This window comes from Hippoglossus stenolepis, chromosome 15, assembly GCF_022539355.2.
Source record: "Hippoglossus stenolepis isolate QCI-W04-F060 chromosome 15, HSTE1.2, whole genome shotgun sequence".
NCBI lineage: Eukaryota > Metazoa > Chordata > Actinopteri > Pleuronectiformes > Pleuronectidae > Hippoglossus > Hippoglossus stenolepis.
This window is the reverse complement of record NC_061497.1, coordinates 7,106,298-7,122,408: the sequence shown is the minus strand read 5'-3', so window position 1 is coordinate 7,122,408 and position 16,111 is coordinate 7,106,298. Positions and strand designations below refer to the sequence as shown.

Below are 16,111 nucleotides of genomic sequence, written 5' to 3'. Positions count from 1 at the left end.
TTGCAACCCATTCTTTGACTCTCAAGACCCTCTTTACTTTGGAAACCACATTTATTATCGTGTATATACATTTACATATCTCATATACAAAGTGTAAACCAATGAAAAATGTTTGTTTGGCTCTGTAATAAAGGTTTAAATGCTTTAAGCCTTGATTTTGTCTTATTTTGAACTTTCTCCCCCCCTCCTCTGACCGGATGTTCGCTGTTTCTTCTTCTACGCTTGACGCTGACGTGCAACTACAACCTCAGTGGAACAGTGGAAATTATAGCAGCGGGGGCTCGGACACCGACACAAGACCCGGGAGTGTGGCCGGTTGTTGCTGCTTCCGTCACCGCCTCATGACAGCAGCACCTTCGGGGGTGTGATGCGCGAGACGCCCGGAGAGGCTCGGACACGGACAGCGCCATTAACCCGGGTTAAAGCCTCTGTGGACCTGGCAGCCGTGAAGACTCGACCGACTTCAGACACGAGAAGAAGAAGAAGACCCTGCCTTGTTTTTAAATGTCACTGTGAGTGTCCTCTCTCTATCTTGTACATGTTACTGCATGTGGTGCTTTCAGGCTCCTGACTGCTTCGGTGGACATGTCAGCTGTCTCGGGTCTGGTGCGTTCACGATCCGCCTGCTGGAGAAGGAAGTTTGCGTGGCCACGTTATTTGGTTGGCTGTAGGGGAATACATACTTAGTGGTATGTGTAATGATTTGCATCACGTATGCGTCATGCTCAGCTCAAATACCCACATGAATAAACTAACTAAATAAATGATGATTAAAGCCCCATCGTTCTGTCAAACACCAGTAGGAAGAGATAGATGTGATGCATGGCTGTGCATTGGTGGGATGTGGATGCAGTGCGTAATTGTCCTGTGTGGCACATGCACGGACGCACTTCTCTCAACTGTGCACACTTCTTCTACCCGTGTACCCCCACTCTCTGTACCTCTATCCGCCCCCCCCGAGTTAATCTCCATTCTGTCTTAACACACTGAACTGTGCGAGTCACCGAGCCATGCTGCACCAGGATTGAGATCACCGATCTTAACGCCTAATCCACTTTGGCAATTAACCTTTTAACCAGCCCGAGATCAGCGGGCAAGGTCACCCCTGGGTGCTGTTTCTCGCCGCCTCCACGGTGTCGCCGTGTATAACACACCCCCACACCCCCACCCACCCCACCTCCTCCTCCTCCTCAAACTGACTTTTATTATGTACAGTCAGTGTGATGCGTTCGGTGTCAGTGACAAAAGACCACTGGTTCCCCCCCTCACCAAAAACTATGACAAGAGGATGTAAAACCATTAGAGACAAAGCAAGAGCCCATTAATGTGCAATAATAGTATTTATCTGACATTTATTATAAGGAGTTACCTGAGTTAGGCCATTTGCTGGTACAATCAGCTATGATTTAAACCTTTAACCTTTCAAATGCTGCTTAAAAAATATAAGTGATCACTTCCAAAGAATATGACTACTTCATCTCAGTTTATTTGCACATATCACAGTCTTGTTCCTCAAGGTTAAAGTCCTTAAAAACCCACTTTACTCTCCTTTGCTGCAATGTGGCATATCTGCTTTTTAAATGTTCAAACACACAGTCATGTTTAAAGTTTAAAGGCTCACGTAAATGATTTTTAGTGTACAATTTTTTTTCTGGTCTCTAATTATTTACAGAGAGTTATCACCAAACTTTGCTTATGACTTTGAGTAAAGAGACAAGGTGTTGGCTCTACTCGTCTGTCCTTCAAGCATTCCTGCGGCTGTGACCTTTGGAGTGTGTCACGCAGTGTAAGGGGGAGGGTACTTCAGCAGTGTGTGGCAGTAATCTGGATACATACAGTGGGTTATGTATTTTTGGAAGGAAAAGTCTGTTACCATTTCACACAAAACGTACATTAGAGGAAAACAACTCTAGAGGTTTTCTCCGGCACGTATGATTGGTGGCACTGCTTTTAAATGAGATAATGTCTCCAACTATTTCTTAGACATAATCGTCATTTGGACATTAAAATCACAGATGCAAGGTTTAGCATGTACACGTATCATTTTGATTTCTCTGTAACTCAAACCCCTTTGCCTATATTTCCCCAGGTGTCCTGAAAACTGCAGACTTCAAATCCAAGCAATAGCACTTCATTAGGCCACCACCAGGAGTGAGGGGGGAGATACAGGCTTTAAACTACACTTCACCAAACAGGTAATATGTTCCCACATCACCTTTTATGCTGATGAAATATTATGCCATTACACTTCGATTTGGATTATGTCTGTTATTTGTGCGTTGCAGCCCAGGATCCTCGTTCCTTCTTGTAATGTAATGACTCTGGCTGACATTATTAATGTCGTCTGTAGGAAATACTCGTAGTCAAAGGAGGGATCTGGAAGGAGAACACAGATAATTATTTTAAAGACATTCTCATTTCACAGCTGAAGTATTAAGAGTGGCCTTGTGATTGGATATAACAATTTTTGCAATCAAGTAATTCTAAGGACACGTTACTGTCTGAGAAAAGCAGGACCAGCTGTGTGGCCAGCTGCAGCTCACATGCAGTATGTCTTTTGGTCTGTTGTGTTGAAATAATTGGGCATTGACACACTGAAACCTTGAGAAGGGCTGTGATTGCCCTAAAGACACAAAAAAAAGGATGAATGAGGGACAAGATAGATAAGCGAGAGGATTGACCTCAGCTTGAAGCAGAATGTGCAAAATCTTGTGTGAGCAGAAAAGAGCAATCAAGGCATCAGTCTGAAGGGCTCTGATAATAGTCGTGACTTTGAGGAGCATGTTTTTCTGGATGCTATGCAGCATAGAGGGGACATTTTTAAGTTTTCTGCAGCAATTTTGGTCAAGATTCAAATTAAATCAGACTAGGGTGACAATCAGTAGAGCACACACGTCTGCAATGGCCCAACAGTCTAAATTTCACACACTCATATCTTTCATCAGTTCCCTAAATGTGCCAGATTTTTTCCATCAAGATACATGAATTACTTCCTGTTAAAGCAGTGACAGTTTCAACAAATCCCAAGAACCTATGTTAAAGAAAGTGATGAAAATAAATTTCCAGATCGGCACTAAAATGTAATGGATTATTGAGCCTGACCCATATCCTTCCATCAAGTGGTAATTCGTTCAATAGTTTTTGCATTATCCTGCAAACTAACAAACAAACAAACAGCCGCCAATTAAACTATACCCTCATTGGCGGCAAGCTTGATGCCTACAATTTATTAATTTGCTAAACAACACTGGACAACTGACCAGTTACACGTGAGTCGCAGATTTCCATTCATCATTGTAACCCATTCAATTTTGGTGCAGATCCAGATCAGGGGACGGATCCAGGATTTTTTTTTTGTCACTTTCTTTAACTTTGTGAGATATGGCATTTCACTGATTTCTCAGAGAACAATTCATGGATCTAGATTGAACTAAATCTGGCATTTTCAGGGGACAGATATCTGTGTGAGTGTGTGTAATCTGGTGCACGTCCAAATAAAGATCTGGTTTTTAGATTTGCTGATAGTACGCAAGTAGTTATGACTATGCTTTATTAAAGGGTTAGATCAAGTTTGCAAATTGGGATTTTACATATTTCACCTCTTAGTAAATATACCTGCGAGGATGTTCCCCTATCATATGAAGTAATACCATTCAAACCTAGGATGAAGGAATAAATAAATACGTTTGTCAGTCAGATAACGCAGAGTTGCTCCTTGCACTAATGTGTCCCAGCCCCAGCTCCTCCATCCTTCTATCATTTACCAGCTGTTGGGGGAAAGCCGATCGTAGCCCGGCCCCATCTCAACAACAGCAGCAGCAGCCAACACGAGCTAGCGCCCGGGCGCCGAGCAGCTCTGCAAACTGATTTCTCACTCACATCTGTGGCACATTATCACAGCGCGGACACGCTTTAAGTCCTGGCACGGTCACCGTCAGGTAAGATGCAGACTAGCCCGGGTTAGCGGGACAAAAATAAACCTCGGCCCCGGGAGGAGAGAGACAGAGAGCAGAGCTGGACGGTCAGGATTAACGCTAGCTAGCTGCTAGCCGAGTTAGCCAAGAGCTAGGCTAGCCGCTCACTTGTGTGTTGTCGCTAAAGCTAACGCTACTCCAAACATGCGTTTAAGTGCACACGACGCGTCTATGTGGCGAGTCAGCACGTTAGCCACTCTCACATGTAGCCCCCAGCCTGCTTCCACTAAACCAACAAGCAAACTGTTGTTTATTCAGGCTCGAGTTCCTACATTTGAGTCGCAGAGACCACCGCTGTTTCCCATTTGCCAGCGCAGATGTGGGAGAGTGGGCATCGGTGCGCATGGCACAGGAAACCTCGCTGCTCACCAAAGTCCGAGCAGACTGAATCTCATTGTTAATTACCGTTAATTATTAGTGCAGCCTTTCACCCACGCTTGTAAAACTCAGTCCAAGTAAAGCTAAACTTTAGACAGGCTGAGGTTACTGTGACCTCCCCCCCCTCTCTTGTCGCTTGCCAAACAGAACTACAATCATGTCCAGAAAGGGCAAACTCCACAGAAAAGCATAGGACAAGCAGCCACTATAGCACTGGGTTATCTGCTGCAGCAATAAATAGGATGAAGGCTGACTGGGTTTACAATTAGTGAGGATCTGTCTCAAACTCTGGATGTTAGGTGAGGAAGTCTAAAACTACACCTTACTGTACTCCATTCTGTATTGTTATTCAAAGATCTTGTCATTAAACTCAGCTACCATGAGATTGTAAGAGGCTCCTCTCTCCAGTCAAGATGTGTAGAATAAACGTGTAAACATTTAAAGGAATATAAGCAGGGGAAAAAACAATAACGGTTGCAGTTAATGTGTAAAACACGTTGTCTTTGCAAGTTCCAACCCAAGGAATCACTTATCTCAGTGGGTCTGGAGCCATGTTTATATGCCTGATATTGAACAGCTTTATCACAGCTGTCTCACTGTAGAGATGAACACATGCATAATATATATATATATATATATAGATATAGATATATATATATATATATATATATATATATATATATATATATATATATCATTATCATTATATATAATTTTGCAAACTGACAGACAGCACAGTTCAAGACTGAGTGCACCCCGGGTAAAAGTTAATGTGTGTAGAGACTTGCATGCATGCAGTGAGCTGTGGTGAAAATAACAAAAATCGTATGCATACTTTAGCTCCATGAATCTTCTGCAATAGCTGCAGATTAATCTTCTCTCTATGTACATCGTATAGTAAACACAATGATAAAGAGTCTTTTTAATTATTAAGCCAAACACCCATAGGTTTATTTAATTAGGCCATTCAGCCAGTCTCGTGTTTACCAAGCATATATGCATGTAAAGTAGTCAATATGGGCCTGGCGAGTGACTGGAGCACTGAACCAACCATAAGCAATGTATTTTCAATATTGCAACACTTAAATGTACAGGATGCAACTAGGTTATCAGTCCAGCTGATGTTACCAGTGTGTGAGCATGAGAAAATCACAAATCCCAGTCAGGTCTTAACTGGATTGAGGCTATTTAGGCTGCAGAGAGCCCATCTCATCATCCTCACACTGTGAACTATTAAGTTGGAACAAGAGCGCAATAGTAAGGCTCAGCAATTATGTATCCACTGATGAGTCGAAGCTTGGAGACAGACGCGGCACACGCTACAGTTCAAACCTCTGCCCCCTTGAACCCGCCTTTCCCTTTTCACCCATTTTTCTGATCCCTGAAGTGCTTTTGATAAAGTCAATCTAACAACAGTGGAGGCTATCTTTAACAGCATAGTCAGCGTCAGACAGTTTGATGAAATGAACAATCTGTCTTTGTTTGCCTATTCAGTATATGGTCTGGGTCTTCTTATAGGGTTGTAATTACAGGAGTGGTACACCTACACTCTGAAGTAATGACCTTTATTTGGGCAGTGAAGAGAAGTGTTCAATGTGCTTACACAAACATTCGTCTACCTGGTCGTCCAATTACTGCAAGAAACCTCCTGAGCCAAAGAGTTCAGAGAGCTTTGAGAGTAATGGTATTGTATAAAATGGACGTGGAAGTTATCCATAGCTTAAATGTAAGATGAATTACTCGTGGTGATCCAACCATTCACAATACTCCAGGTTTATGATTGATTGTGGGAGTTCTGGAGCTTTATACTCAACTTTGGAGTCAATCCAAACTAACGACACTTTGATAATTTTTTTCGATACCAAGCGTTTTAAGTTGCTGCATTCTCTGCTTATTCAACTTTGGATAGTTTCACAAAAATCCAAGTAGATCTTTATTAAATTTTTCAGTCCAAGACTGCATTAAAAAAATACTCAAATAATTGAATAAATATGTATTGCTTCAAAAGTATAACATAATGCACAGATAAAGCGTAAAACCTTGTGTTGGTGGTACGAAGAGTTCTGTGTGCCTGCCGTGGACGTTCAAAAAATGGAATATTTTGAGGGCACTGCACACAGATCGATAATGAAGCAACAGTGCAAAATACAAAAAAACAATCCAGCGATCTGCTACGCAAAGTGGTAAATGACACTGGAGTCTCATCTGTGGGTTGGTGCTCCTGTCAGTGTCTGAGACTAGATAAATGTGCTTTTTAAAAAAAAAAACCTACTTGTGGACTGTGCACACTCTTAGAGGACCTGCATGGTCACAGGCATGTGGTGTTCTGTGTTTTTGGTTTATCAGGACCATGGTGGGCAGGTGGCAGGTGTGCTTACTGTGTTGCTGTGCTCTTCAAGACATCACAATACGGACAGAGGGGAAAAATTAGCATTTCCACCCGGGTGTCATGTTTACATCACATCACTTGTGCTTTATAAACGGTGTGGTGGGGGGCATTCACCAACATGAACATGCGCCTGGACCTGCTATCAGAACACACACAGAGGGAGTGTGTTGCTCAGGAGGCCATTACTCCACTACAACCTTGCATAGAAAATAATTGTTGTGTGTAACATTAATGTTAAAAACCTTTTGTTGTGACACATTTTCCTCTTCAATAAGTTTCTGTTACAATGCTCACCATCATTTTGGACATGCACGTCTCATCATCAGGCTTCACTTACAGAAAAAATAATCAGCAACTATTTTGATAATGGATTTATCATTTCAGTTATTTTTCAAGAAAAACACAGAAGAAAATGGTGTTGGGCATTATTTGCCAAATTGTTGATATTTTATAGACTAAACAATCCAAAAATAAACAGAAAATGAATCAATAAGGTAAATAATTGTTAGTTGTAGCCCTGAACATATTTTCCGTTTAATCACAAGCAGAATTATTATAGCTGTCATAGTTTCTGTAATAAAAACTAAAAGTCTAGCAGCTATGTTACTGCGCACTTAGACACAACATAGTTATGTGTTAGAATAGGGAAGTGTGGGCGCTGTTTATGAGCATGGCGACCTTCATCTGCTCACCTTGGCTATTTTAGCGTCCGTAAATGTCACATACAAAGATTTAAAACTTGGGGGATGACTCAAGGACTGAATAGTTTTATTTTAGGTATGATGGTGAATCTAAGGTGCTTTTTTGATAGCTTGAAAAGTTGAGGAAAACATGGCACCAAACAACACAGATACTAAGTTCTGCTAAAGACCATGAGAGGAAAGATGCAGGCCCTTTGTGGTGCTAATACAAAATGTCACAGCTTTTCACAGCCCATGCTTCCAGGAAAGAAAAATGACCGTAATGAAACGTGACCAGGCAGGACACCAGTTCAGATTACTTTCCTTTTTGGTTCCTTACATTCCCTGTGTTTACACTCAAATCAGCCCACATGGGTAAACTACAGGCGTGAGTGTAAACATGAAAGTTTGGTGTAAAGACTTGAAGACAGATTCTGGGTTTGGAGGCTCAGTGGTCAGGGCCTATAGCTCATGATGGGGCAAAAAGTGATTTGAATGGAAATGCTAATCTGTGCCAAGATAAAAGTTCTATTAGATAATAAAAGTTAATATCACACTTATGATGGATACCGAAGTCTGAAAAATATCTAATTGAGCTTGACCTTTCTTTGTTGTTTATTTTTTTGCCCTCCAGACATCATGTCTTCCAGGGAGCGTCGATCAGATGTCTACATAAAGGCAGAACCGAGTAGTCCAGAGGGAGGTGGGGGAGGCCGCACCAGCCCCGGTGGGGCCTCGTCAGACTCTTCTCAAAGCGGAACCAGAGGAGATGGCACCAAACGTTACTCTCCGCCGCTGTACACACCAGCGCTGCGTTGCCACTTTAAAGACGAGGTCGGTGACGGAGCGGAGGAGGGCTCCGCCGGCAACGGTGCGGGGCGATGCAAGTACGCTCTGAGCACGTTACCCAAGAGGCTCTGTTTAGTATGTGGAGACGTGGCCTCAGGTTACCACTATGGCGTGGCATCATGTGAGGCCTGCAAGGCCTTCTTCAAGAGAACCATCCAAGGTATGTACAATTTAAGTGCACAGCAAAACAACCAGAGGACACTTCATGTTCTCCCATGACCCCTCTGTAATGTAACTATTTAATGGGATTTACATTTGTAGCACTCTAAACATATTTGATGGGACACTGACTACTACCTCGTGTAACTTTAAAACATTAAGTAAGTTGTTTGCTTTTGAGAAACAAAATGATAACTAATAGTGTAAGAAATTGGGAAAAACTAATATCACAATATTTCTATTTTTCTACATTTAGTCTTGATCCTAGTGTTTCACAAAGGCATTCATTTACCTATGTAAGATTATATTTAGATAAACTAATTAAATCTGTGAATATGTTGTAAAATATGCAATGTAATTTGTCTCAGTGACGTCTGTGAATTAATTTCGTACGTTCTTTATATTTCAATGGAGAACAACAGGATGTTCATGTTAATTGAGCAGCGACCAATTAATATAAACTGTACCTTCATCTGCTTTAATGTGGAACACCACGAGCTGTCCCGTGTCTCTATAGTGGTTAAAAAGTCGTAGAAATCCAGCAGTGACTAAGAACCCACATCATATGTTAATGATGTTATTGTTTAACAGGCTTCAGAACACGGTCAATACAACCACACCAAGTTTATACAGGTCTGTTAAACGAAACTCTCAGACATGTAGCACACGCATGCACACTTTATGTTCTGTGTGTAGGGAAACTATGTTTAAATCTTCCAGAGATGAACAGATCGAAGAATTTTATTATTCATCTCAGATGTTTGTTTATGTTTGTATTTTATTAACGTGTTCTATTATATTCCTTTTAAAGGTAACATTGAATACAGCTGTCCAGCATCAAATGAGTGTGAGATCACTAAAAGGCGCAGAAAGGCCTGCCAGGCATGCCGCTTCACCAAGTGCCTCAAAGTAGGCATGCTGAAGGAGGGTGAGTGTTCCTGGTGTGCAGAAGCTGTGCAGCCAGTCTGTGATATTACATCTTCAGAGCCATTCGTTGGTCTTTTAATTGTTGTGTGATTATTCTGTTTTCCCAGTGTAAATCCTAATGACTTCATGTTTCACCACGCAGGAGTTCGTCTCGACAGGGTCCGGGGTGGAAGACAGAAGTACAAGAGGCGCCCAGAGGTGGAGAACGCAACGTACCAGAATGCCCCTCTACCACTGACAAAGGAGAGTGAAAAAGGTGGGATTCGATTTTTGTTCTTAAACAAAGTGTAAGACTAAATTGTGCAAATGAGATGGCTCGGTTATACAGCGTGTCATGTTACTGTAGCATCTCAGTAAAGGTGCAGCCAGCTCACACTTTCACTGTATTTGACATCTGATTAATGAGAGTGGTGTTTGTTCTTTTTGTGGTGAGAGGTGACATGCTGCTTGCTGCAAGATTGGTTATTTTAGTCAGTTTATTTGTGAGCACGTCCCCATCCTCATAGAGCGTTTCATCTGTGAGGTATAATTTATAGGTGAACCATGAGGTGCTGAGAGAAGTCAAGTAAAACACAAAATGCTTTTAACCCATTAGAACTGAAAGAGCGCCATCTACTGTCTAAAAATGATACAGTAATTCCTTTATTTTTAGTCAACCGTACATGACAGAAACATTGCAACTGAGCTAATTTGCACAAATTCAAATGACTTGCGGATCAATGTGACAGGGAAAACCACAGTTTTTTATTAGTTCAATATATTAATTGTTGTTTTGTGTCTATTTGCTGACTTAGGTTCCTCCAACATCATTGTGTCCCACCTCTTAGTGGCAGAGCCAGAGAAATTATTTGCCATGCCCGACCCCCTGCAGCCTGACACAGCCCAGCGGACGCTCACCACCCTTTGTGACCTTGCTGACCGCGAGCTGGTCGTCATCATCGGTTGGGCCAAACACATTCCAGGTGAGGGAAACAAAGAGGAGGAAGCCCCTTTGGAAACTATGTGAATCTCTGGAACAAAAGATATACTCAAAACAGATTAAATTAATTGGCGGACGTGCGTGGTGTGTTAGGAAAGTGATGCACTTCTTAACTGTATCACAAGCTAGGGTAGTAAAAATAATCTAGCCCATTATTTGGCCACTGAAAATGTTGATCCTGACTATTGTGATGGTTGACACCAAGATTGTGAACATATTGCCAGCCGCATTTAAATTCCTCTCTGTGTGTGTCTGTCTGTTCCCCTCAGGCTTTCTGTCGCTCTCCCTAGCAGACCAGATGTCTGTGCTGCAGTCGGTGTGGCTGGAGGTGTTGGTGCTGGGTGTAGCGTACCGCTCGCTTGGCTGCGAGGACGAGGTGGTGTTTGCAGAGGATTTTGTCCTTGATGAGGAGATGTCACGCGTCGCAGGACTGACAGAGCTGAATGGAGCAATTAGTCAACTCGCTCGCCGTTTCCGTTCTCTAAATGTGGACCGGGAAGAATTTGTCATGCTAAAAGCCATCGCACTGACTAATTCAGGTACTTGTTTTTGTGTACAATTATGCAGATGTATATATTATACTATTTGTATTTTACTATCTAATACAACTGTTACCAGTGGTATACTGTGTGTTGTAGGTTTTCATATCACTTGCCATGATTTGACCAGACCAAAACTGTCAAAGTGTTCTAGTGCAGTGGATCTCATACTTTGTACCACCTCAGAAAGTACAAGGCTCTCCAAGTGCCACCATTACAAGCAGCATTAAAACACTGTAGGGCTGCAACTAACGATTATTTTGATAATCGATTATATTGTCTATTATAAAATAAAAAGAAACTTAATCTTCTTGCTGTTTTTATATATATATTACGGACATCTGTAACTTAATCATGATGATGATTCCAGATTCAGATACCTACAATTTAATTCTGACTATTCATAATTCAAGTTCAGGATTTCTACAACATCATTCTCAGAAGTTCAAACTTCATTTAAGGTATCTTAAATTCAGACAAATTAAAGATATCTTGAATTGGAATTAAAGATGATAATATAATGTAATATTTCAACTGAATTGTAGATATCTATAATGAGAAATCACACACACGAGTAACAATTTTTTTTTGAATTTGACTATGTAATTACAGATTTTTAAAAGTTGAGTAGTTGAAACAATTAATGATTGTTTTGACGTGATGAAGTCAGAATGATGTTATATATATCCTATACAAAAATTCTTACTAATCACAGTTAAAGTCAAAAGGACAATGTTGATATTGTTAAGTTAAAACAATCAGAAAATTACATTTTATGTTTTTGTTTCACTACTTTGTGTTCATTTTGGGCGCTCCCTCACTTCATTGAGCCAATGGGTCTCTCGACCACTGCTGCTCTCTCTCTCTCTCTCATTGAGTCAGGGAAGTAACAGCCCTTAAAAGTGTGTGAACATTTTACGTTTAACCCTCCAAAGAAAACTTGTGTAACATGACACAGCAGCACATTATCACTGCGGGATGAACTTTAAAGTTGTTTACGATCCTTCAGTAAACTGAGCGAAGAGGAGGTTCATACCACAGTGATGTCGTGCTGCTGTTTCATGTGAAGTCACCTTCACCCAGTTTGCAGCTAACGGCCTCTGAAGGCTTTAATGTAAAGTGTTCTCACACTCTTCACGACTGACGGCATCATCACGTGAGCTAAACAAGGCACAGGATTGGCTGGTTTACTGACCCCACCTCCATTACTAAAGTAGTTGCCAACTTTTTTTTTTTTTATAATCAAATAGATAAATTAGTTGTTGCAATCCTAAAATACTGTATTCAGCTATTCACACTTCTTGCTATTTTGGCTGCTCTGTATAAAGGGTGTAGCACTAGAACTGGTACTTCCTCAAACCTCTTTATATGAAGCAAGGGGCAGCCCTCCTACCCACAACCACATACACACACACACACACGCACAGCTGGTGAGTGCAAGAATAACCATATCACCACATATTACACACTGCAGCCTGGGCTCTCCACAGTCCTGCTTGACGTAATTTGAGTGATATTTCCATACTTCTGTTTCAAATTATTTCGCAGTAGTATTTGCCCCACAACTGACTTGTTCTACACAGTGTTTCTCCTGTTGTCCTGGACCTTTGGCTGCTGACGTGCACATAATCCAATCAAGCTAAAAACCTGGAATACAGGCATTGTCTGCTCTACCCCTCACAGTTAATCTACTGTTTTTGTGTTGCTATCAATGCCAAACATAGCAAAGGACTGATAAACGGATTAACCAAAAATAACAATGTTCTCTCTGCTCTTTGTTCTGTCAGACTCTGTTTACATCGAGGACATGGAGGCTGTGCAGAAGCTGCGGGACCTTCTCCACCAGGCCCTGCTGGAGCTGGAATGTCAGCGGCGCCCAGACGACCCCCAGCGGGCTGGACGCCTCCTTTTAACATTGCCTCTCCTCCGACAAACTGCTGGTCGAGCTCTCACCACTTTCTACAGCATCAAGACACGTGGAGGTGTACCCATGCACAAACTATTCCTGGAGATGCTGGAAGCCATGATGGACTCTCCCTAGAGCCGTAAGCAGCAGACGTAAAGAGGATGCTTGTAAAGACCCAACAGAGATGTAATCTTCAAGAGAGGATGAATCAGAGGACTGTTTTGGTAGAGAATTAAAGAGAGAAATGGTACTTTTTTATCCTTTAGGCAACATGAAGAAAGAAAAAGAATATGACTTGAGAAAAACCTCATGTATTGTCTCTAAGTGGGAATGCGCTACTTAGAGTAAGATGTAACTGCCAAACTTTTGTTCAAGGCTTCAAGATCCCAGAGTGCAAACATTTAACATCAATGCCAGAATACTTCTCAGTTATTTTCGCGGCGCGTTCCATCACAGCATCAGTCTGCAGTTGCATAACCACTGAAGAACAACACTTACAGTAGGTACTGAGAACAGACTGCAGTCATGTGGTTCCTGAACTTAAAAAAAATACATACTGCTACTGCATCTACTCGTGAAAGCCATGACAAAATATCCGGCAAGAGGACTTGAGGGTCCAGTATAGTGTCAGATTGATGTGCACATGGGGGTGCTTTTACTCACTATACTTTAGTGTGCCGTTGTAGGCAAATTCATAGGAATTACTTGCAATATGTTAAAAGCAATATAATGACTTGATTATTGTCTGTCACGAATTTAAAATGTGGATAAATTGGTGAGACATCTACGTGTGTGTGTGTGTGTGTGTGTGTGCGTGTGCGTGTGCGCGTGTTTGTGTGTGTGTGTGTGTGTGTGTGTGTGTGTATATCAGTAGTTCTCCACTCTCAGGACCCCAGGTGCTTTAGTCTAGTGGAGCCTGATTTTGGTGGGGGGGTGTCGGGTGAGTAGACTTAGAAACCTTCAAATCTTTTTAAAAATGGCACTTTGGGGGTTGAATACTGGAATTGAGAACCACTGGTGTACATAGTAGGTGCAGGATTCTTTGTGTAAGGCTGTGCAATTGATTTGTAGTGCAGGGGACGTGCATATGAAGATTGTGTGCTCGTAAAAAAGCTCAACTCGGAAGGTCATATGTTCAGTGTTGTATGTAAGTCCTTTTGGCACAGAAAGAACTGGCCTCCATACAAACAAGCGTGTGTGAACGTGTGCAGTCAAAACCAATGAGCTACACTGAGATCAGGGAAGAACACAGCTCTGACGTTAAAGCCAGTGTGGCAACATTAGTGGTTAGAAAAGAAATGCATATGCTTTTTTTTTTTTTTATACTGTCCTCCACTAGATCTAACCACTATTTTTGTCTGTGTTGTTCAAAAATAATGGTCTGACCTGTTTGAATTGTGGGCTATGATATATAACACTAACCCATGTGTCTGATTTTTTTTAGGTTTATGATGAGACTTTGCTGCTTTTTCTGCAGCAGTGAAGGTCATTGCATAAAAAGTTCCCGCCTTTGTGTATGTACATGTGTTGAACTTTAACTTGTTAGTGCCCGTCAAGGGCTCGAGGCAACATGAAATGCAACATATGCAACATCTTCCTTTTTGGATGTTGAAACCATGTCCGACAACATTCTTTAAGTCATTATTATTCAGCAGGTTTGTATACTTACAGTATAAAGAATCATTATATTCAGCTTCACATGCAATGCAAAAGCTACAGAATCTGATGTCGAAAATCAGATCCCAAAAAATATTAAGTGTCCAAAGGGCCATGAATCTTTTAGCCATGTACAGTTCCATTCAAATAGACAGAAACATGCAGTTTATAGTGAAAGATAACAAAGCCAGCAAATGTTATTCTACAAACTCCCCCAGAGCAGTTATATTTGTGCCGCTCGCAGCGTGCACAAATTTGTAAAGACTTGAAAACTCCTTTTTTCATACATGTTCCTTTCTAGGATTTAAGGGTATTTTATTTACATTTTGACACTGTTGTGGGTTTGGAAGGTTTCCATTCATGATGTTTTTGAATGCTTATTATTATATATTTTTTTTCATGTAAGCAGTTGTCATTTAGGGATCAATTTACATGGCTATAGATCCAGCTGCTTGGTGAGGCTACAGAGGGGCTACCTCATGAGGAAGAGAACGTGGCCAAGTAACTGTGTGAACACGTGTTAAATCTTCATCCTGTCCAGTTCAATTTGAATATTAGGTTTATTAAATGTCGTGCAGTTTGTGCTAAAGCCTGAGATCATTTGTCTTTGACTTGTTTTCAAGGTGTATACGGCTGATTAATCTCACTTTATAAGACACCCTGTGGTAAAAAAAAAGAAAAGAAAAAGGTGTCTACTGCTGTGGCGGCAACCTGACAGCTGATGTGGTTTCCCCAGGATTAATGGTGCAGCTGGAAAACACTGGAGGTCACTTGCAGCAGTTCAAATTGAAAACGGTTCATTGTGTCTCACACAGCCACAGATACGACTGAGCAGGGATTGACCTATCTGGCAAAATGTGACTCTAATTCTCCCATCTGCTTTTTATTTTCATCGGTTACAGCTAATACGAAACTTCTTTGGTCTGCGATTTTGTTTATTAACCTAATTTCTCTATTAGTGATCAGATATCTGAAGCAAACAAATAAATATAGCTCGAGCTTTTAAAACTTTTTCATTTTCCTAAAGGTGAATCTTTTTTTCATTAGCTTACAAATACATTTTCGGTACGGTGGGTTACGGTGAAGAGGGGATCATTTGCAGTGACGCTGTTCAAATTATACAGTCATTTGTAGTTTCTATTAAATATGTGTGCATTAATATAAATGAGCAATACAATAAATTACCAAACCTCACACATTTCCTTGTATAGCCACAGTGTACATTTAACATTGCCAGTTATAAAGAAGAATAGCTACTTAACGTTATATTATTTAGACGTTCGAATCAATGTTTGTATTTTGAAAGACTATTTAAATGATTAAATTCTATTTTTTACTCAATTTACTGTTGTTTGTTGACACTGCTTTATTTTTGTGTGTGATATTGGCTGTGAACCTCTGTGTGTAGGCTACTTTTTTTCCATTTAGAGAAAAACAGTTTGATGTCCTTGTCTAAACATGTCCACATTAAAAAAAAATCACTGTGAAAAAAAAAGCGAGATCTTCCGCTATCTGTCCCCACAGGGCGTGGATTATTGTAGGTGCTTTGTGTTGTGTAATAAACGGACACACCACCACCACCACCGCATATCATTGGTCTCATCTCTCACTGTGGATATTTATGCATGAGTGTGTTTGTGTTTCTTTGTATTATATGAGGGCAGTGTGGTAAAGA

General features: G+C 41.0%; 1 protein-coding gene across 3 annotated transcripts; it reads left to right on the top strand.

The window, feature by feature from the left end:
• Positions 1-218: 218 nt before the first annotated feature.
• esrra (estrogen-related receptor alpha) lies at positions 219-15,777 on the top strand. 3 transcript variants are annotated; one of them, XM_035178570.2, is made up of 9 exons: positions 219-512; positions 2,090-2,195; positions 8,056-8,430; positions 9,021-9,062; positions 9,241-9,357; positions 9,499-9,612; positions 10,151-10,318; positions 10,605-10,874; positions 12,662-15,777. In XM_035178570.2, exons 3-9 carry the CDS (start codon positions 8,061-8,063, stop codon positions 12,913-12,915), a joined length of 1,335 nt encoding a protein of 444 aa, XP_035034461.1. In that variant the 5' UTR covers positions 219-512; positions 2,090-2,195; positions 8,056-8,060; the 3' UTR covers positions 12,916-15,777. The 3 variants fall into 3 exon arrangements, with proteins under 3 accessions (XP_035034461.1, XP_035034463.1, XP_035034462.1); XM_035178572.2 differs by lacking the exon at positions 9,021-9,062; XM_035178571.2 differs by lacking the exons at positions 219-512; positions 2,090-2,195 and adding an exon at positions 3,615-3,938.
• Positions 15,778-16,111: the final 334 nt, after the last annotated feature.